Source organism: Erinaceus europaeus, chromosome X, assembly GCF_950295315.1.
Source record: "Erinaceus europaeus chromosome X, mEriEur2.1, whole genome shotgun sequence".
NCBI lineage: Eukaryota > Metazoa > Chordata > Mammalia > Eulipotyphla > Erinaceidae > Erinaceus > Erinaceus europaeus.
In genome coordinates this window covers 581576-602214 of record NC_080185.1, presented here as the reverse complement: position 1 = coordinate 602214, position 20639 = coordinate 581576, and the positions used below count along the sequence as shown (strand labels likewise).

The 20639-nt window shown below is 44.6% G+C and overlaps 1 protein-coding gene across 1 annotated transcript; it reads right to left on the bottom strand.

Moving 5' to 3' along the window:
* Positions 1–2747: 2747 nt before the first annotated feature.
* Positions 2748–8836, bottom strand: RAB39B (RAB39B, member RAS oncogene family). The gene is made up of 2 exons (XM_007536662.3): positions 8185–8836; positions 2748–5339 (listed from the first exon to the last, which is right to left on the bottom strand). Exons 1-2 carry the CDS (start codon positions 8397–8399, stop codon positions 4913–4915), a joined length of 642 nt encoding a protein of 213 aa, XP_007536724.1. The 5' UTR covers positions 8400–8836; the 3' UTR covers positions 2748–4912.
* Positions 8837–20639: the final 11803 nt, after the last annotated feature.

Below are 20639 nucleotides of genomic sequence, written 5' to 3'. Positions count from 1 at the left end.
ATAGCTTTTTAAAATTGTTAAAAAATTTTTTAAAAAAAAAGATTATGCAAGATCTTGTAGCCATTAACAAATCTCATCTAGGGAGTTGGGCAGTAGCACAGCAGTTAAGCGCAGGTGGCGCAAAGCACAAGCACCAGCATAAGGATCCCAGTTCGAGCCCCCGGCTCCCCACCTGCAGGGGAGTCACTTCACAGGTGGTGAAGCAGGTCTACAGGTGTCTGTCTTTCTCTCCCCCTCTCTGTCTTCCCCTCCTCTCTCCATTTCTCTCTGTCCTATCCAACAATGATAACATCAATAACAACAATAATAACTACAAAAACAAAACAAGGACAACAAAAAGGGAAAATGAATAAATAAATATTTTTTAAAAATTTTTAAAAAGAAATCTCACTTTCAGGCAGAAGTTGAAAAACAAGATCAGAAGAGAAAACACAAGTAGAACCTGAACTGGAATTGGCGTATCGCACCAAAGTAAAAGACTCTGGGGTGGGTGGGGGGAGAATACAGGTCCAAAAAGGATGACAGAGGACCTAGTGGGGGTTGTATTGTTATGTGGAAAACTGGAAAATGTTATGCATGTACAAACTATTATATTTACTGTCGAATGTAAAACATTAATCCCCCAATAAAGAAATTAAAAAGAAAATCTCACCTGGGGGGGCCGGGTGGTGGCGCACATGGTTGAGCGCACATGTTACAGTGGTGCAAGGACCCGGGTTTGAGGCTCCAGTCCCCACCTGCAGGGGGAAAGCTGTGCGAGTAGCAGAGCAGGTCTGAAGGTGTTTCCTTTCTCCCTCTCTATCTCCCCTACCCTCTCAGTTTCTGGCTGTCTCTATCCAATAAATAAATATAATAAAATACTTAGAAAAATAAATAAAATAAGAACTTCAAAAAAGAAATCTTGGGAGTCGGGCGGGGGCGCAGCGGGTTGAGCGCAGGCGGCGCAAAGCCCAAGGACCGGCAGAAGGATCCCGGTTCGAGCCCCGGCTCCCCACCTGCAGGGGAGTCGCTTCACAGGCGGTGGGTGAAGCAGGTCTGCAGGTGTCTGTCTTTCTCTCCCCCTCTCTGTCTCCCCCTCCTCTCTCCATTTCTCTCTGTCCTAGCCAACAACGACGACAACAACAATAACTACAATAATAAAACAACAAGGGCAACAAAAGGGAACAAATAAATAAATATTAAAAAAAGAAATCTCATCTGGGAAGTAAAGAATTAAGGACTTTGAAGTTCCTATGCTGAGCAAGGGAGTGGTGATTTGAGTTTACTTAAGGAAGAGTAGGGTGGAGGAGCACATTTGCACAGATGTGGGGTTTATATTGAGTGTGAAGGTGTTTGTGGATGGATGTATAGTAGGCAGGTCGACTGGATGGGTGTAATGCTCCATTGTATCAGTAGGCTGGAGTGTTTTAGGTGAGAATCTTCCAATTCAAAGACAGTAGCTGAAGTCACAAGATCAGGTAGGTGAGGTTATGTAGGGAGAGAAGCAGATGGAGAGTGAGAAAAGTTCTGGACCATCAGCAAAACTGAAAACACCAACTAGGCAACAGATGACAGTGGGCAGAATTAGTTTATTAACAGGGAAAAGTAAGTCCAGTTCTGATTCTATTTTTAAGGCAGAACATGTGTCCCATACAACCCATGTTCCACATGTGACCCATCCACACGTAGAGCCGATTTATGACATGTGGAGGAATCAAGTCTGACTCCAAGGTTTGTGGCAAGGAGACTTGGAAGGACAAAGCTGTCCTTTACTGAGGAGGAACCCGCTGAGTGGGGAATATGTTACATTTCTAATGTCTAACAAGTGATCAAAGGGAGATGACAGATACAAAGCTGACTATTAAGGGTCTGGAACCTCTGGGAAAAACAAACTGGAGATCGACATTCAGGATCTACCAGCATATAGATGGTATTTACAGCTGTGGGGCTGAATGGGGCTGCCATATAATGACTTAATAGAACTAAGCAATATTTTCCAGTGCTGGGACTCAAGGAGAATTGAACACTATCGCATCGCTGCTTTTTCTGTTCTTTACTTCCTTGCCCACTTGTGACTAGACAAGAAATAAAGCTGTGAGCTGGCAGATAGTTCACTGAGTACTGCTATGCACACACCCAAGGCTCAAACCCAGCCCCCACTACACTGAAGGAAGCTTCAGTGCTTCTGTGTCTCACCATTTCTGTCTTTCTGTTTGAAAAAGTCGGCCTGGGGTGGTAAAGGCCCAGTGATGACAAAAATCAAAATCAAAATGGCAATAAAGCTGTGCAGAACTCAGCCTACCTTACCTGAGACCAGACACTTCCCCCTTGTCACTCCCCCAGATAAGTTCCAGAGGCCAAGGGAAATGGTATCACTATTGTGTTCCACCTGGACCCTGTACACTTAGTAATCCTGACACAAAAAGTGCACCCTCACGTAGAGTTGGGTAAAGTAGCAGATTGGCCTGGGAAGGACATGACTGTCATCAGCTACCTGATTTCAGAATGAAAATCCTTGGCTAACCCTGCAATGCTTCGGATTTTGGCCATTCTAGAAGTGATACAGGATTCCTAGGAAGTTGTGAGGTCTTTGCAGCTGACAACATGATGATCATTTAACTTCATAAATCGTATGCTCTTTCTGGCTTTGAGATATCGGTGAGTATTGTTGTGCATAGTATAAATCTGATTAGTAGCCTTGGTAGTGGTTGCCATACTATGATGACAGACTCTGGAAACAGCTATGACGCACACTTGGAATCTCACAGTCACGTAATCAACCATTTTACTAAATACAAGCATATTTTCATTCACATACAGCTAAAGAAAGCATTTTTCACATTTCGTTACAGTGCACAACAAAGTGAAGAAAAGTATACAGTACATTTTGATCTGGAATATGAGACAATCTACTCCAACATGCAGTTGTGGTCTGTGTTACAAGTTAATCTTTTCTTCACCTATGTAGTAAAATAGCTTCTAAAGCTTTGTCCTTAGTATCGTATTAACACCTGATTTGCTCACACTTCTTTTCTAAAACCCACTTACCGCAGTGACAATTGCACTGATGCCTACTAAAGTGATTTGTAAAGTCTCTAGAACTTGCTGGATCTCTACCAAGTCTTTAAAACCTGCCCCGAAATGCAAGGAGTGGGGAGATGATACACATGATGTATTTTAGTCAGGAAAGCCACCCAGAAATGTTGTTTCTAGCCTGTTTCTGAACTGACAGAATCCAGTCAACTTTCATTTACCCACTGGATAATCTTGCTTTCAGAATCTTGTGAGCATAATCAGGTATAGCAGTTGATGGAATCCTGTGATATCCCAATTCACCACAAAACTGGCAACATGATTGCCCTACCCAGGCCGGGTCACGCTAAATAAATGTAGAGACAGTGATTGGGTCACTTGATGCTGCAGATTGGTCCATGGCAGGGGCTCCATGATTTTCCTCATTCTCTGTCTTTATTCTGGCTGAAGTAAATTTCCAAATGTTCAGATTCAGTCACGTTCATGTTGAGGTTCAATATTTCAAAGCAATTCACCATCCTCAAGTTTTCCTTTCACAATGGATATGAGAAACCTGACTCTAATCAGAATTGTTTTCTTATTGTGAACAGTATGGCTTTTGCCTATCTGAAACTGGCTACAATCCAAAGTTAAAGCATCCTCTCTCTTCAAGAAGATAATGGAACTTCAAGTCACTTATTCCAGTTGTCTGCTGTATTTAGCTGTCTGCTCCCCTGAGAACAAAGAGCTGACTCTCTAGGGTAGACAGGAACCCAGTGTAGGTGGCCAAGGTCACCAGGAGGTGAGAATCTTTACTCCATCCCACTCCCCATCGCTGAATCCCCATTTGGTTCCTTGCAAAAAACATGTTCACTGTGTTGCAGTCACAAGAACACTTAGAACCTCATGACTCTAGTGTGTGTTTAGCTGTGCAATTATCCACTCGGTTAAAGCCCTCTTGCCAATAACACCTGAGTGGGCTTTACCTATGCTTCATCCCTGGGGTTCGAGCTGAGTTGTAATCAATAAGGAAACAAATCCTAACATGGAAAGAACATTTATTTTTAGTCACAGTTCTTCCAAAGTAAACAAATGAACAACAGGCCACTCGTCTGACAGCAGGTTCATGTGGTGGAACAATAACTAGGAGTTGGGAGACCTTCTGCCTTGGAGTTGATTCTTTCATAAAATGGGGGGGGGGTCCCAATCCTGCTGTGATGATCAGATAAGTAACACAAGTGCTATGGGGTGTTCACGCAGGCTTACTGTGTGCAGCCACGAACCTTAGGGCTCGCTCTGGTCAGTCACTGATCTGGGAAAGCCTAAGCACGGTGAGAAGGGATGGAGGGATGGCACTGGGGTTGCACGATCTGTCTTCTACTTACATGCTGATTTGCATGGGACGATTTCTTTCACACAGTGGGTATTCTATCACAGGTGATAATTACAGTGTGTACATAGCCTCCCTCTCCATCTCCACACCATTTCCACTACAATGGCAGACCTTGGAAGGCTCGAGGAAGAGAGCTGGCCCATGTGCCGTGTGGCAGTCGAGCTGTTCAGAAGCTCATTTCCCCCTTGTGACCAAACCTGGCACATATATTCGGTGTGGAATATCGTCACTAATAAGTTGATCGCAAAGTGTTTTTAGTTTCGCCAATTGCTCTCAATGTTGTGCCTTTCCCCCTTTTCATATTTGTTTGTTACCTATGTAAATACCAAGAATCAGTTGTCTGTGGGTGTATATTTCTGGGACATAGCTCCCCAAGGCCTAGTCCCTTGACATGTCCACAGCCTTGGGAATGAGGCTCACTTGGTATCCAACATGGAAGTTGAGTTCTTGTCAGTCACACAAAGATTTTGTTCGTTCCAATCACTTTGAAGTTCAGGTGGGAGAGCATGTCTTGGAAATCAAAGCTGACTAGCACAAACATCTCCTCTCTGATTTGACAACCTCTTCTGAAGAGTGAACCACATTTGGTACAAAGCCACTCTTCACCCCTTCCCAGCCCTCCTGGATCATAATATCCCCCCTTTTAACCAGCTCATAGATGTCTCTCGTCAGGTCTGTGAAAGCTTTCTCCACATTTATGGCATCACGGGCTGACGTTTCGATGTACTTCATGCCGTATGCAGCAGCCAGTTTCTCTGCCTCATGGCGAGTCACTTGCCTCTGTGTATCCAGGTCACACTTGTGACCCACCAGAACAAACACAATTTGGTAGGGCTGAACATGTACTTTGGTCTCTTCTAACCACTCATGGACATTCTGGAAGGACCTGCGGTTGGTAATGTCAAATAAGAGAAGACCACCTACTGAGTTTCTGTAGTAGGCTCGAGTGATGGATCTAAAACACAAGAAAGAAGAATAAAGGCCACGCCCAAACTCTGACACTTCAAGAACTCAGATATACAAGTGGCACTCCCCCATAACACTGAGGTACACTACCGCAGTCGGACAAAGCTGTCAGCGATGCATTCTAGAAATGAACGCTTGTGGGATTACAGGCACTTTTCCTTGAATGAGACTGTTTTCTCTGCGAAATGGGATAGCAGAACAGAGACACACCTTCTCGTGCCTCCGAATGAAGCAATGCACGTCAGAGTGTCCTGCTGTCTGGAGAGTTCAGTACAAATGGAAACAGGATCTCCGTAAGACACTAAATCTCAATTTGTCTGGCTTTGTATGTTAACTCTCTTTTCAGCCACCAGGTTCCAGATGCCATCAGGATGCCGGCCAGGCTTCCTGGGCCTGAAGACCCCACCAATGTGTCCCGGAGCTCCGCTTCCCCAGAGACCCACCCCACTAGGGAAAGAGAGAGGCAGACTGGGAGTATGCACCGACCAGTCAACGCCCATGTTCAGCGGGGGAAGCAATTACAGAGGCCAGACCTTCCACCTTCTGCATCCCACAATGACCCTGGGTCCGTGCTCCCAGAGGGATAGAGAATGGGAAAGCTACCAGGGGAGGGGGTGGGATATGGAGATCGGGTGGTGGGCATTGTGTAGAGTTGTACCCCTCCTACCCAATGATTTGGTTAATTTATCCTTTCTTAAATAAAAATAAATTTTAAAAAAAGACACTAAATCTGTGATAGTTGTCGGAAAGGTTTATAATGCGAATACAAGTAGTCCGCTCTCTGTGTTTAGTCATCATTGACACGTCTCTCTCGGGGTGACTTCACTGATTTATGTGTTTATTGTGTATCTAACAGGGGTTCTTGCTCTCTTCGATAGAGAAGCACAATGCTGTTCTTATTTTGCAGGACATATGAGGATGGGTACAAGACAATGTTCTGTGAGGCAAAGAGAGCTGACTCAGGAGCCAGCAGCTGGACAAAACTGTCAAAACAGGAAAAAAATCTCCCCTTGAAAGGAGAGGAGGAACTGAAAGAATCATGACTAGACCATATTCAAAATCCATCACACATCCTGTGTATTTCTTCAGTAGTAAAAAAACCAAACATATATTCTGTCTTCTTGGTTTGCGGAGCTTCATCATCGATAAACACTAAGGCCTTGTACTTAGAGAATACTAGTGGGTCAAGAACCATTTGCTTCTTTGAGTGTTTGCTCTAGTCTTATTTACTTCTGTGTCTATGTCCAATTTTAGGATTTCTGTTTTTGAATGAAGATGACTAAAGAGGAACTCGAGAGCTTAAGGCTCAGGGCAAATGACCCAATGAACAATATTGTCTAGAGTGAAAGTCACAGTCAGATGACGGTAAGAGCAAACCTTAAGAATGAGTGTCCATCTCCAGAAGCTCGTGCCTGAGGATTCATGGGAAAGGGTAGGTGTGCCCAAAAACTAGAAATCTGTGCATGGGCAAAAGTTTTGATCTATGAATAACTTGGTTCAGGAAGTCAAAAGGCATGGTGTGACTCTCAGTCCAAACCTTAGAGGGCATCAGTATGTTAACAGTTTGTGAGCATATAGAAAGTGAAAACACAATGGAAGGGCGCATAAAAGTGAAAACAAATCGACATGGATGCATGACAAACTCTGAAAAAATCCATACACATGGAAAGAAATAATTTTCTTCATCTGTAAAGAAGCCTTACCAGTCAATATGACCCAATGAATAATTCTCAGTGGCTGTCAATGGCTGTACACACAAAGGAACTCCAGCAAACAAAACGACACCTTCTTTCCAGTTGTGTCAAGAGAAATGCAAATGAACTTGTAGCAGGGCATCTGCCACAGTGCTGTTTGTGGAAGCGAGAACAAGTTGTGACCACCTCTTGTCTGTACCTATGTTCATCTGCCTGCCCACTATCTTCTCTGTTCTGTGTTTACTAGATAGATGAGTAAATAATCATAAATCTGGTCAGTGAGTCCTTTCGATATAGCCCTTGCAACTCGGGTGCATGTTGGCTCAAATAGCTGTGTAAGGTGTTCTCTTTGACTGTTGTCTGTCACTTGTGTCTTCAAAGGTACCGTTCCCTCTCTGGGTGTTTCCTATCTGTTCTGGGCCTCTATCTCCTCCAAGTAACCTTCCCTGTTATGCTCATACACATAATCACAAGTGATGTAAAGGAAACACAAGGGATTGTAAGAAAGTCAACCTGCTCCTAGATCACTCAAGCCACGATTAGCATCTCAGTCAGGATGGGCACAGAAATAAGAAGTACTGTTTTGTGTAATCGCTGATTACAATAGAGAGAAGGGGCTAACTCCGCTTTGTGTACATGGCAGGTGACTGCCTTAAACACAATGGATGGTGCAGGTTGTGAGAAGGAGTCAACCATCAGTCTCTCTCTGTCTCTCTGTCTCTCTCTCTCACACACACACACACACACACACAACCACGGATCTCTAACTGTATCTGTCCACATCTATATTATCTAGGCATGCGTGTCTCAGTTTTGTAAGGATGATCTGAGTGAGAGTATTTCCTAAAGCCTGTTCTAGGGACTCAGGTAGCTGAATGGCAGGTGAATCCCACCTCGGTATTAACCACCAAGGGGCAGGTTGGTGGAGTTGTGCCACAAGTAATACGTAGTGCGAATGGGCCTTCCCCGCCAGCGCGATTCCTGCCCTGCACGCACGTCCCATCTAGCTGGAGCAGAACCTGCCAGGCCCTGGGAACCGTCCCCGAGGAGCGGCGACCAGCAGCTGGAAGTCCCCTGCCCCAGGGGCCGGGCCAGCCGCGAAGACCCTCCCACCCCTCGCCGCCGCGGCTGCACTCCCACCTGAACCTCTCCTGGCCCGCGGTATCCCAGATCTGGAGCTTGATGCGCTTTCCAGGCTCGATCTCCACCAGGCGGGAGAAGAAATCCACTCCCACCGTGGGGTCGGAGACGTGCGCGAAGCGGCCCTCGGTGAAGCGGCGGATCAGACAGGACTTGCCCACCGTGGAGTCCCCGATGACAATGAGGCGGAACTGGTACAGCCAGATGGCCTCCATGAGCGCGCTCGGCGGGGCTCCGGGGCCTGGACGCTGGCGGCGGCGGCGGCGGCGACGGCCCACCGACAGCTGCAAACGCGGGCTCGGCGGGTCTACAGCGGCCGCCAGAGCATCGCCGGCGGGAGCGGAGGCGGGTAGGCCCAGCACGGGCAGGCGGGCGGGCGCGGAGCGGAGGGATGGAGGCGCTGCGCTGGCGGAGGTGATGAAATGGCAGCAGCAGCAGCAGCATCAGCACCGCGCTCTCTGACTCATCGTCGACAACGCGGCTACTGTAATTCCCCGCGTAGACGGGCGGCCGCCGCCGCACTGTCTGGAAGAGCGGCGCAGGAGGAAACGGCGCCACCCGCCGCCTCTGGGTCGCGACTGCTATGTTGGCATCACCCTAGGAAGCTAAAGCCGTTCTTTAATGCCCGTCAAACAGTAGCAGAGGTGCACACCAAAGGCCAGTCCCTCGCCGAGAGATCAGCCAGCAGCCTGGCTGCCTTCCCCCACCTGTGTGGCGGTGCTAGACACACTTCCACTCCTGCGTTCTTGTAATAAAGCGCACCAAATCGGGCAATTATTCAGGCATTTGCTGCTTGGCTACTATTCCGGAATCACCGGGCAGGATGCTAGTGCGCCTGGTTGAACGCACACATTGCAGTGCTCAAGGACCAGAGTTCAAGCCCCTGGTCCCCGCCTGTGGGGGGTGGGGGGCGGACCTTCAGGAGAAGGGAAGCAGGGCTGCAGAGGTCTCTATCTCTCCCTTCCCTCTCCATTTCTCTCAGTCTCTAGCCAATATATGCATCTATAACCACTGGCAGTTCCTCATTTCCACATCCTCTCCCTTTGGTCACGACCATGCTTCAGTGAAGGTTTTCGTCGGTATTGGTAGTGTTTTTGAAGGTTTTCGTAGGTATTGGTAGTGTTTTTATGTCATCCGCCCTCACAAGAAGGACCAGAAAGTCACATAGCATGACTGTCTTTTTTAAAATTTATTTTATTTATAGAAAGGAAACATTGACAAAACCATAGGATAAGAGAAGTACAACTCCACACAATTCCCATCACCAGAACTCCCTATCCCATCCCCTCTCCTGATAGCTTTCCTATTCTTTATCCCTCTGGGAGTATGGACCCAGGGTCATTGTGGGATGCAGAAGGTGGAAGGTCTGGCTTCTGTAATTGCTTCTCCACTGAACATGGCCATTGACAGGTGGATCCATACTCCCAGCCTGCCTCTCTCTTTCCCTAGTGGGGGAGGGGGGGTCTGGGGAATCGGAGCTCCAGGACACATTGGTGGGGTCCTCTGTCCAGGGAAGTCAGATTGGCATCATGGTAGCATCTGGAACCTGGTGGCTGAAAAGAGAGTTAACATATAAAGCCAAACAAATTGTTGTACAATATGGACCTAAAGGCTGGAATAGTGCAGATGAAGAGTTGCGGGCGGGGGTCCTCCATTTTGTAGATAGTTAGTAGGCATATTTTAGTTATATTACAAAGGACCTGTGGCTATACTAGTTTTTTTGTTTTTTTTTTTCCTGAGCCTGAAATCTGATATGCAGGTAGATCCAAGTTATTATCTGGGGAGATGATGTCATGGCTGGGAAAAGGACCAGAAAGCTAGGTCAGGGAAGAGAGTAGCTCCATAATATTGGAAAAGGGTATAAATATTGTTGACTGTAAACCCCATCGATTTAATTTGATCTGGGGCCCATATTCAGCTTAGGAGCCTGTGTGACCTCTGCATCCCTCTAGATCTGAGCTCACAGTCTGTGGTCATGAGTAGGAACATTCCAAGCTGCCCCAATATCAACCCAGCTTCCTCAGGTGGAGCATAGAGTATGTCATCCAGCCTCTCTTTGGAGGATGGAACATTCTCTACTGTTGTCGATCCAAGTTGATGTCAAGGTCCTATGGGGGCCCACAAAGGGATCTATTTTGTTGTTCCTGATAGAGATGACTGGTAACAATGGAGAGAGGGATTTATTTGAGGTCTAGGCCCATCATGAACATGACTGTCTTACATTTAATAGCCATGGGCATTATGATTTGCAAAAACAATATTAACCAGATTCAATTCAATATATATATATATATACATATATATATATATATATATTCAAAGGTCACTTTGATTTTTTAAGCACCAAATATTATATTTTCTTGATTTTTAAATTGTTGTAGTTATTATTGTTGTTGTTATTGATGTCATCGTTGTTGGACAGGACAGAGAGAAATGGAGAGAGGAGGGGAAGACAGAGAGGGGGAGAGACAGACAGACACCTGCAGACCTGCTTTACCTCCTGTAAAGCGACTCCCCTGCAGGTGGGGAGCCCGGGGCTTGATCCGGGATCCTTACGCTGGTCTTTGTGCTTTGCGCCACCTGTGCTTAACCTGCTGCGCTACCTCCCGACTCTCTATTTTCTTGATTTTTATCAGTTTGGTCTTGTTGAATGATCAGTCTTCCATTTTCCTGATCTCTAATGAGGCTGACATCATGCCTTATGCATTGGACATTTCCTTGTATATTTTTCTCTTCTGCAACTTGACTTGGCTCTTCAAATTCATTGTCTGTAAGACATTTTTTTTTCTTTTCATTGTGGGGGTTAACTCAGGGCTTCAGACAACTGAAAACTGCTGGGCCGCCTCCCATGCTCAAATCAAACTATTTTTTAAACAATTTTTATCGTTATTTATTAAATAGAGACAGCCAGAAATCGAGAGAGAAGGGGAAATAGAGACAGAGAGACACCTGCAGCACGGCGTCTCCACTTGCAAATCTTTCCCCCTACAGGTGGGGACTGGGGCTCAAACCCCCGGGCCTTGAGCATTGTAACATGTGTGCTCAACCAGGTGCACCACCACCCGGTCCCCACACTCTATTTTTTGAGAGGGAACAGATACAGGAAAGACACCACAACACCTTGCCACCACTCATGGTCTTCCCTTGGTGCTGATCTGGGTGCTCTACTGTGATGCAAGAGATCAAACCCATGGTCTCACATAAGGCACCGAATTCTACTGCTGAGTATCACCCAAGCCTTGTTTGTATTATTTTAGGCATTCTTCTTTATCATTGTCTACTTGAGTTTTGTTAACAAAGTAACTTGATTGACAGTGTGATTAACTTCCTATCAAACTCTCTCCTTCATATTATATGGTGCTATGCCAAGATCACAGAGCTTTGCAAACATCACCAAAGTCGATTTCAGAATATTTTCATTACTTCAACAGTGAACTCTTTTTTTTTAATATTTATTTTATTTATTTATTCCCTTTTGTTGCCCTTGTTGTTTTATTGTTGTAGTTATTATTGTTGTCGTTGTTGGATAGGACAGAGAGAAATGGAGAGAGGAGGGAAAGACAGAGAGGAGGAGAGAAAGATAGACACCTGCAGACCTGCTTCACCGCCTGTGAAACGACTCCCCTGCAGGTGGGGAGCCGGGGTTCGAACCGGGATCCTTATGCTGGTCCTTGTGCTTTGCGCCACCTGCGCTTAACCCGCTGCGCTACAGCCCGACTCCCCCCGGTGTACTCTTTTTTTAAAAAAAATTTTTTTATATTTATTTACTTATTTTCCCTTTTGTTGCCCTTGTTGGTTTTCCTTGTTGTTGTAGTCATTATTATTGTTGTTGTTGTTGTTGTTAACGTCGTTGTTGTTAGATAGGATAGAGAGAAATGGAGAAAGGAGGAGAAGACAGAAAGGGGGAGAGAAAGACAGACACCTACAGACCTGCTTCACCACCCATGAAACGACACCCCTGCAGGTGAGGAGCCAGGGGCTTGAACAGGGGTCCTTGCACGGTCCTTGCGCTTTGCGCCACGTGCGCTTAACCTGCTGCACTAGCGCCTGACTTCTGAACACTTTTTTTTTTAGAGACTTTATTTTTATTTTTTTCCTCTTTTGTTGCCCTTGCTGTTTATCGTTGTTGTTGTTGTTGTTGTCATCGCTGTTGTTGTTGGATAGGGCAGAGAGACATGGAGAGAGGAGGAGAAGACAGAGAGTGGGAGAGAAAGACAGATACCTGCAGACCTGCTTCACAGCCTGTGAAGCGAACCCCCTGCAGGTGGGGAGCCGGGGGCTCGAACTGGGATTCTTACGCGGGTTCTTGCGCTTCGCGCCATGTGCGCTTAACCCGCTAACAATGAACTCTTTTCTGTTATTTATTGATTGATTTATTTGAGAAATAGCACCAAAGCATCACTCGGGCAGATGGCAGAACTTGGGCCCCCACGCTTGGAGTTCACTTCTTTATCCACTGCTCCACGTCCCAGGCCCAGGCTCTGAAACTGGAAAGTGGGAGTTTTCCTACAATATTCTTTCCTAAGATTGTTTGAGCTATCCAGGGCCCATTTCAATTGCAGATAAAGTTTATTATTAGCGTGTCAATTCCTTTTTCTTCTAAATCAGTGTCAGTACCCTGATCTTGGTAGGAATCTCTCCATTTTTATCCAAGTTTTACAGCTGTTCGGCATGTAGCTCTCTAGTCACTGTCGTTCCTCTTCTTAGTTCTGTGAGGTCAGGAAATGATCACTCTTAGGTCACACTCCGGTCGTTTAAGTCTTCTCCCCCTCCCCATCGATCTAGCTAAAGGTTCATCAGTTTTTGCTTTTGTTAAATTTATTCCTTTATTTTTGCCACCAGGCTTGTTGCTGGGGCTTCTTACCTACACAACTCCAATGTTCCTGGAGGTCATACTTAAAAACATTTTTTTCCTTTTTTCCTTCTTCTTTTTTTAATTTATATGACTACAAGTTAATAGAACTGTACATAAACACCATTCCCACCACCAAAAGGCTGTGTCCCATCCCATCCTGCCCCCCATCCTACCCCCCACCTTACCCCCCCCATGAGGTCATACTTTTTACAGAGGGTGAGAGACATGCGGAGAGGAGAAACACCTGTAGCCCTGCTCCACCTGTCGTACATCTCCCCCCCCAAGAAGGCGGCCAGAGGCTTGAACTTAGATCTCTGCACATGAAAATCTGTGCACCACCCCACTCCCTTGTTAACAGTAGTTTTAAATTTATTCTTCATTTTATCCATCTCTGACTGATTTCTTCATTTCCTACTATTTGATTTAGTTTTCATATATATATATATATATATATATATATATATATATTTGTTTCTTAAAATGAAAGACCATATTACTGATTTGAAATCTTTGCCTTTTCTTCTTAAGTTGAGGTATAATTGATATGAAATTATAGATTAGTCAGGTGTACAGATGATTTAATTTTCTTTTTTTTAAATTTCTTTATCGGGCGATTAATGTTTTATATTCAACAGTAAATACAATAGCTTGTACATGCATAACATTTACCAGTTTTCCACAGAACAATCCAACCCCCACTAGGTCCTTTGCCATCATGTTCCAGGACCTGTATTCTCCCCTCAACCCACCTACCCCAGAGCCTTTTACTTTGGTGCAATACACCAACTCCAGTTCAGGTTCTATTTGTTTTTTTTCTCTTCTGATGTTGTTTTTCAACTTCTGCCTGAGAGTGATATTTCTATTCATTGTAAATTGATCATCATAGTAAGTCTAGTTAATATCCATCACCTTACATAGTTGTTTTTTTTTTTTTGTCAGAACATTTAAGATTTCACAGTAATTTTCAAATATCCAATATTCTCATCTGTATTCACCACAATGCAAGTCCTTCAAAGGGGAGGCAGGACAGACATGGTCCAGATTTGGGGGGATTCTCCCCATTACATGTTGTCTGCTTCTATTCCAGAATATGTCAGAGTGATACTCTGATACACTGGGCCTCTCTCTCTCTTTCTCTCTCTCTCTCTCTTTCTCTCTCTCCCTCACCGAATAGAAATGTTTTGAAATTACATCTGCTCCTTTTGCCTGTTTTGTTCCTGCTTGGTAGCCACTTGCTTTACTTCCTTCCAATTGTCCTTGATAGCTCCCTGTAACTCAGAAGGCCTGAGAGGGAAGTCAGAAGGGAGTTTATTTTCCTGTAGGCTAGCAGCTTTGGATGAAACTTTTGCAGAGTGGTTGCCTCACCTTTCCTCTGTATTCATGCTAGAATTCCCAGGAACTTTTGTGATATTCAAAGATTTTGGGTTTTGTATGACATCTAAGAATTCTAACACCCAACAGATGCTTTCAACAGGCTTTTCTGAGGAAGTCAGAAATTTTCCTATGCCAAAATCATGGACAACTCAACAACATATCGACTGTTGAGGTAAATGTATTCTGTTTTTCCTGCAGCTAAGCAATAGGCTTAGGTTGAAACCAAAAGTTCTTCCTGTTGGGAAAAGTAGGCTGATGAAATGGGACCATCTGGGCCCGGGTGGTGGCGCACCTGGTTAAGCGTACATGTTACAGTGTGCAAGGACCCAGGTTCAAGCCCCTGGTTCCCACCTGCAAGGGGAAAACTTCACAAGTGGTGAAGCTGTGCTGCAGGTGTCTCTCTGTCTCTCTCCCTCTCTATCACCCCTTCCCTCTCAATTTCTGGCTGTCTCTAGTAAGTAAATAAAGATAATAATAAAAAATAGAATAGACCATGTTAGACAACCTCAGAGAGGAATACCACAGCATAGCCAGGTTTATGAACACATGTTCTAGCCTTAACACAAACAAGACGGCATCTGCATTGTCAATTACTTTCTCTCCTAAAGCTACTTTCATGAAGGGGAGCATTGGGAAGCGGTGGCCATGAGTACCTGGGCTTGAGGAGGGGCAGTGATTTGTAATGTGCTGGATAAAATGTTATCCTCTGTCACATGTTTTGCATAGAGGCAGGAGAAGTGGCTTACAGAAGCATATGCAGGCTGTTCTAATCCCCTGTGGGACATATTCTTCCATGGTGGCTCTGATGGCTTCTTCTTACAATGGGGACTGCTTTATGTTGGGTAAAGGCTTAGTTGGGTCAACTTCGGTTGAGGGAACTTGGAGGGGCAGAATGGAAGTTTGCTCTCACTGGAGGGGACTTGCTGATACTAGTCTTCATTATGCAGATCCTTTGAATTCAAATATCTAGCATTTGGAGCTGTGGTAAGTGTCTACTTTTTCATCTCTAAGGTCATGATACAATTTGAGGACAGCCAAGCACACTAGTACAGACTCTTGTACTGAGCAGCTGGAACAAACACCTGAACACGTGGAAGTGAAGAGTTGTGAGGTGCATATTACAACTATGAATGTTAGAGGTGATACTGGTGAGAACTGAGAAAGAAATTGGGACAAGGGACTGTGTGGTGGTATACCAAATGGAGCACACATGTTACAATGCACAAGGACCCTGGTTCAAGCCTCCAGTCCCCACCTGCAAGGTGGAAAGCCTCACAAGTGGTGAAGCAGTGCTGCAAACATCTCCCTATTTCCCACTTTCTTTTTTAAAAAATTATTATTGATTGATTGATTTTATTATTTACCAGAGCACTGTTCAGCTGTTTGCTTATGGTGGTACTGGGGATTGAACCAAGGACCTTTGATGCCTGAGAGTCTTTTTGTAGAACCATTATGCTATCTCCCCAGGCCCCCTCTTCCCCTATCTCTTCCCTCTGTCTAATTTCTATCTCTGTCAACAATAAACACATAAAATTATATATATATATGTGTGTGTGTGTGTGTGTGTGTGTGTGTGTGTGTTTGTGTGTGTTTTTAAAGCAATTGGAACAAAACCCATGTTTGTTAGACTGTGGTAAAGAGTTTGGTTGAAGTGTATCTCAAGGGAGCTGGGCGGTGACACAGCGGGTTAAGTGCACATAGTAAGAAGTGCATGGACTGGCTCCAGGATCCTGCTTTGAGCCCCCCACCTCCCCACCTGCAGGAGGGTCACCTCAAAAGCAGTGAAGAAGGTCTACTGGTGTTTATCTTTCTCTCCCCCTCTCTATCTTCCCTGACCCCCTCTGTATTTCTCTCTGTCCTATCCAATAAAAATGGGAAAAATGGCCACTAGGAGCAGTGGATTTACAGTGCAGGCACCGAGCCACAGCAATAACCCTAGAGGCAAAAAAAAGAGTGTATTTCCACATTTCACCACTGATCAGAAATGCCACATTAGCTAGTAAATTTTCAGGCGCTTCTCTGTGTTTGAAATCTCTATTCCATGACTGTTTTCACACCAATATATACTGATTTTTATAATAAGGATGCTTTCAATTTTTGTTCAAGATGTGGTCATCCAAGATAAAAATTCTCTTTTCCATATTGAGTAATCTAATCAGCAGGGAAAGATGTTGCTGGTGGGAGGTTCGCCGTCAGTACATCGTCAGTCTAATCGCCTGTTTTCACTGTTGAACTCTGAGTTTTGTGGAACCCCTTTTTTGATGTGAAACAGAATATCTTGTTGTTTGAAGTATGAGCTCAAATAAAAACTCTAGTGCTCCCTAGATGAGCACATCTGGGCTGGATGTGTAGTCGCTTTTACTTTACCCTCCTCACTAGCAGAAGCAAAACAATCAAGCCACTCTAGCTTAGGTTTTCTTATCTGTAAACTGGAGATAATTGCTGTACCTGCCTTTCAGATAGCGATCTTCTTGAACCTAGAAAAATATTGGCTGTCAGAAAAGTCATGATATTTGTCTCTGTTTTTCTATGCAAAAATGTGTTGTGATTTTTCCTTTTTTTAAATTTTATTTATTTTAATGAGGGAGAGAGAGAGAAAGAGAGAGAGAGAGAAAGCGTGAGAGAGATACAGAGAGAAAGACCAGAGCACTGCTCAGCTCTGGCTTATGGTGGTGCTGGGGATTGAACCTGGGACCTCAGAGCCTCAGGCATGAGAGTCTTTTACAGAACCATTATGCTGTCTCCCCAGCCCTATTGCGACTCTTCCAACAACCCAGTCCAAGTAATGGTAGCTTGTCATTTTTTCTTTTTTAAATATTTTTTATTTATTCCTTTTTGTTGCCTTTGTTGTTTTATTGTTCTAGTTATTATTGTTATTGATATCATCACTGTTGGATAGATCAGAGAGAAATGGAGGTAGGAGGGGAAGACAGAGAAGGGGAGAGAAAGATAGACACCTGCAGACCTGCTTCACCGCTTGTGAAGCGACTCCCCTGCAGGTGAGGAGCCAGGGGCTCGAACCGGGATGCTCATGCTGATCCTTGAGCTTTGCGCCACCTGCATTTAACCCGCTGTGCTGCCACCTGACTCCCGGTAGCTGGACATTTTGATGTCATACTATAGCACTGTGTAGTGAACTTGACTGACTGCATCTGACCTGCCCTGGGGAGGGGATGAAGCAGCTTTTACAGTGTTTTGACTGAAAATTTTAAACTGATAGTTGCACAGATGATTTACAGCCTTTATGGCTGGAACCATAAATATGGAGAAATATATATGCTCCTATCATTTTCACAACCCCAACTATGACTTAAGCCCCAAAAGACAGTGTTTTATTGGTCTGTGGAAAGTGTTAGATCGTTGACTGGGGAAATGTCTCAACAGGTAGAGTGTTGGGCTTGCATGCCTGAGGTTCCTGGTTCAGTCCCCAGCACTGCATGTATTAGAGTGTGCTCTGGATTCTGTCTTCTTTCTCCGTCTCCTGTGAAACCCTCTCATATGTAATCTATAAAATGAGTGTTAAGAAGAAGAGTGTCGGGAGTCGGGCTGTAGCGCAGCGGGTTAAGCGCAGGTGGCGCAAAGCACAAGGACCGGCATAAGGATCCCGGTTCGAGCCCCCGGCTCCCCACCTGCAGGGGAGTCGCTTCACAGGCGGTGAAGCAGGTCTGCAGGTGTCTATCTTTCTCTCCTCCTCTCTGTCTTCCCCTCCTCTCTCCATTTCTCTCTGTCCTAGCCAACAACGACAACAACAATAGTAACTACAATAATAAAACAACAAGGGCAACAAAAGGGAATAAATAAATAAAAATAAATATTAAAAAATAAAAGAAGAAGAGTGTCTGGGAGTCTGGCGGTAGCATAGCAGGTTAAGCACAGGTGGTGCAAAGTGCAAAGACCAGAGTAAGGATCCAGGTTCGAGCTCCCAGTTCCCACCTGCAGGGGGGTCACTTCACAGGCGGTGAAGCAGTTCTGCAAGTGTCTGTCTTTCTATCCCCCTCTCTGTCTTCCCCTCCTCTCTCCATTTCTTTTTTTTATTTTATTTTTATTTTTTTTAATTTTTAAAAAATATTTTATTTTATTTATTCCCTTTTGTTGCCCTTGTTGTTTTATTGTTGTAGTTATTATTATTGTTGTTGTTGGATAGGACAGAGAGAAATGGAGAGAGGAAGGGAAGACAGAGAGGGGGAGAGAAAGATAGACACCTGCAGACCTGCTTCACCGCCTGGGAAGCGACTCCCCTGCAGGTGGGGAGCCGGGGGCTCGAACCGGGATCCTTATGCCGGTCCTTGTGCTTTGCGCCACCTGCGCTTAACCCACTGCGCTACAGCCCGACTCCCCCTCTCTCCATTTCTATCTGTCCTGTCCAACAATGACGGCATCAATAACAACAAGAATAATAACAACTACAACAACAATAAAAAACAACAAGGACAACAAAAGGGAAAATAAGTAAATAAATATTTTAAAAAGAAGAGTGCCTGCTAAGCTGATAGCCGTATGTGGCAGTCCTCTCCTGCCGATCTGGAGAGCTCAAGTTAGTCCTCGTACTCTTCAGACAGCTACTTTTCTCTTCCTTCTGGTTAGCTCACAAGTAAATAACACCAAGAAGTGTGTTTTGACATCCACCATAACAACTTTTCTGAGGATATAATAACAAACAACTAATAGTATAGTCTTTGGTAGACAGTCACTAAGTTGAGCTGCACTGCTGTCAGCTCCGAAGGTAATGATGGATTTGTCAAGGATGGTAACTCGGAGGTGTGTCAGGATCTGCGGTGCTGATGCCTCCCTGATGCTCACATCTTGTTCTATGCCACAGCTTCACTCAAGCTGTATCTGTAATAACTGCTTCTGTTGACGAATTTCAGGGATTGATACTGAGAAACTCTGTTCATTTAAAAAATTTGTCAGATATTTTTAACTTTTTATTATTTTAACGGGAGAGCTAGAAAAAGATAGATAGAGACCAGAGCATTGATCAGCTTTGGCTTATGGTGGTGCTGGGGGATTGAACCTGAGAAACTTTTTATTTATGTATTTATGGTTTATCATCACCAAGGTTATCACTGGGGCTTGGTGCCTACACAATGAATCCACTACTCCTGATGACCATCCCCCCCCTTTTTTTCCTCTTTATTTGACAGGATAGAGCAAAACTGAAAGAGGGGGAGATAGATAGATAGACAGACAGACAGATAGGGACAGAGAGACACCTGCTTCACTGCCCATGAAGCTTTCCCCCTGCAGGTGGGGAGAAGGTGTGTGAACCCTGATCCTTACACATGGTAATGTGTGTGCCCAACTGGGTGTGCCATCGCCCGGCCCCCTGGAACTCTGTTCTTTTAATAATCAGGTATCTTTAAAAAATTATACTCATATATCACATCAGTGAGTGTGACAACCCCGTCATGCATTCAGATGCTATTTCTTTTGGTCCCACACAGAAGGGGACACTGCACTGTGTAATCATCTTAGCTCTTTGGTTTCCCAGTGATTTGAGCCCTTTCTATGCCCAGCTTGTTAAGTCTGTACTAACTGCTTTACTTTTCTTTGAACTGATTAAGACGCTGCTTTCATTTGAATGGTATCTAAGCTCTACCTTTCCCCCCCAAGGCCAACAAAGAAATTTGAAGGAGCTAAAGTTAAGTTCTGATTTTATTTTCAGATTTGAGTGACTTGATTGTATTTGCCATGTGAACGGCAGTACACATAGTAATGGGGCATTTTAGATTCATTCTGTAGAAAAACTTTGTGATGATCCCTTAATGACTGTCTTTCCATGAGAAAGCAAGTTTTTTGGAAGTCAAACCTCTTAGTTTCCTTCATAGTCCTACTGAATAAAAGACTCAATTTATTTAGTTATTTTTAAAATATTTATTTATTTATTCCCTTTTGTTGCCCTTTTTTAAAAAAAGATTTTATTTATTTATGAGAAAGATAGGAGGAGAGAGAGAACCAGACATCACTCTGGCACATATGCTGCAGGGGATTGAACTCAGGACGACCTCATGCTTAAGAGTCCAAAGCTTTATCACTGCGCCACCTCCCGGACCACCCTTGTTTTTTTTTATTATTTTTTTATTATTGTTGTGGTTATTATTGTTGTTGGATAGGACAGAGAAATGGAGAGAGGAGGGGGAAGACAAAGAGGGGGAGAGAAAGACAGATACCTGCAGACCTGCTTCACTGCCTGTGAAGCGACTCCCCTGCAGGTGGGGAGCCGGGA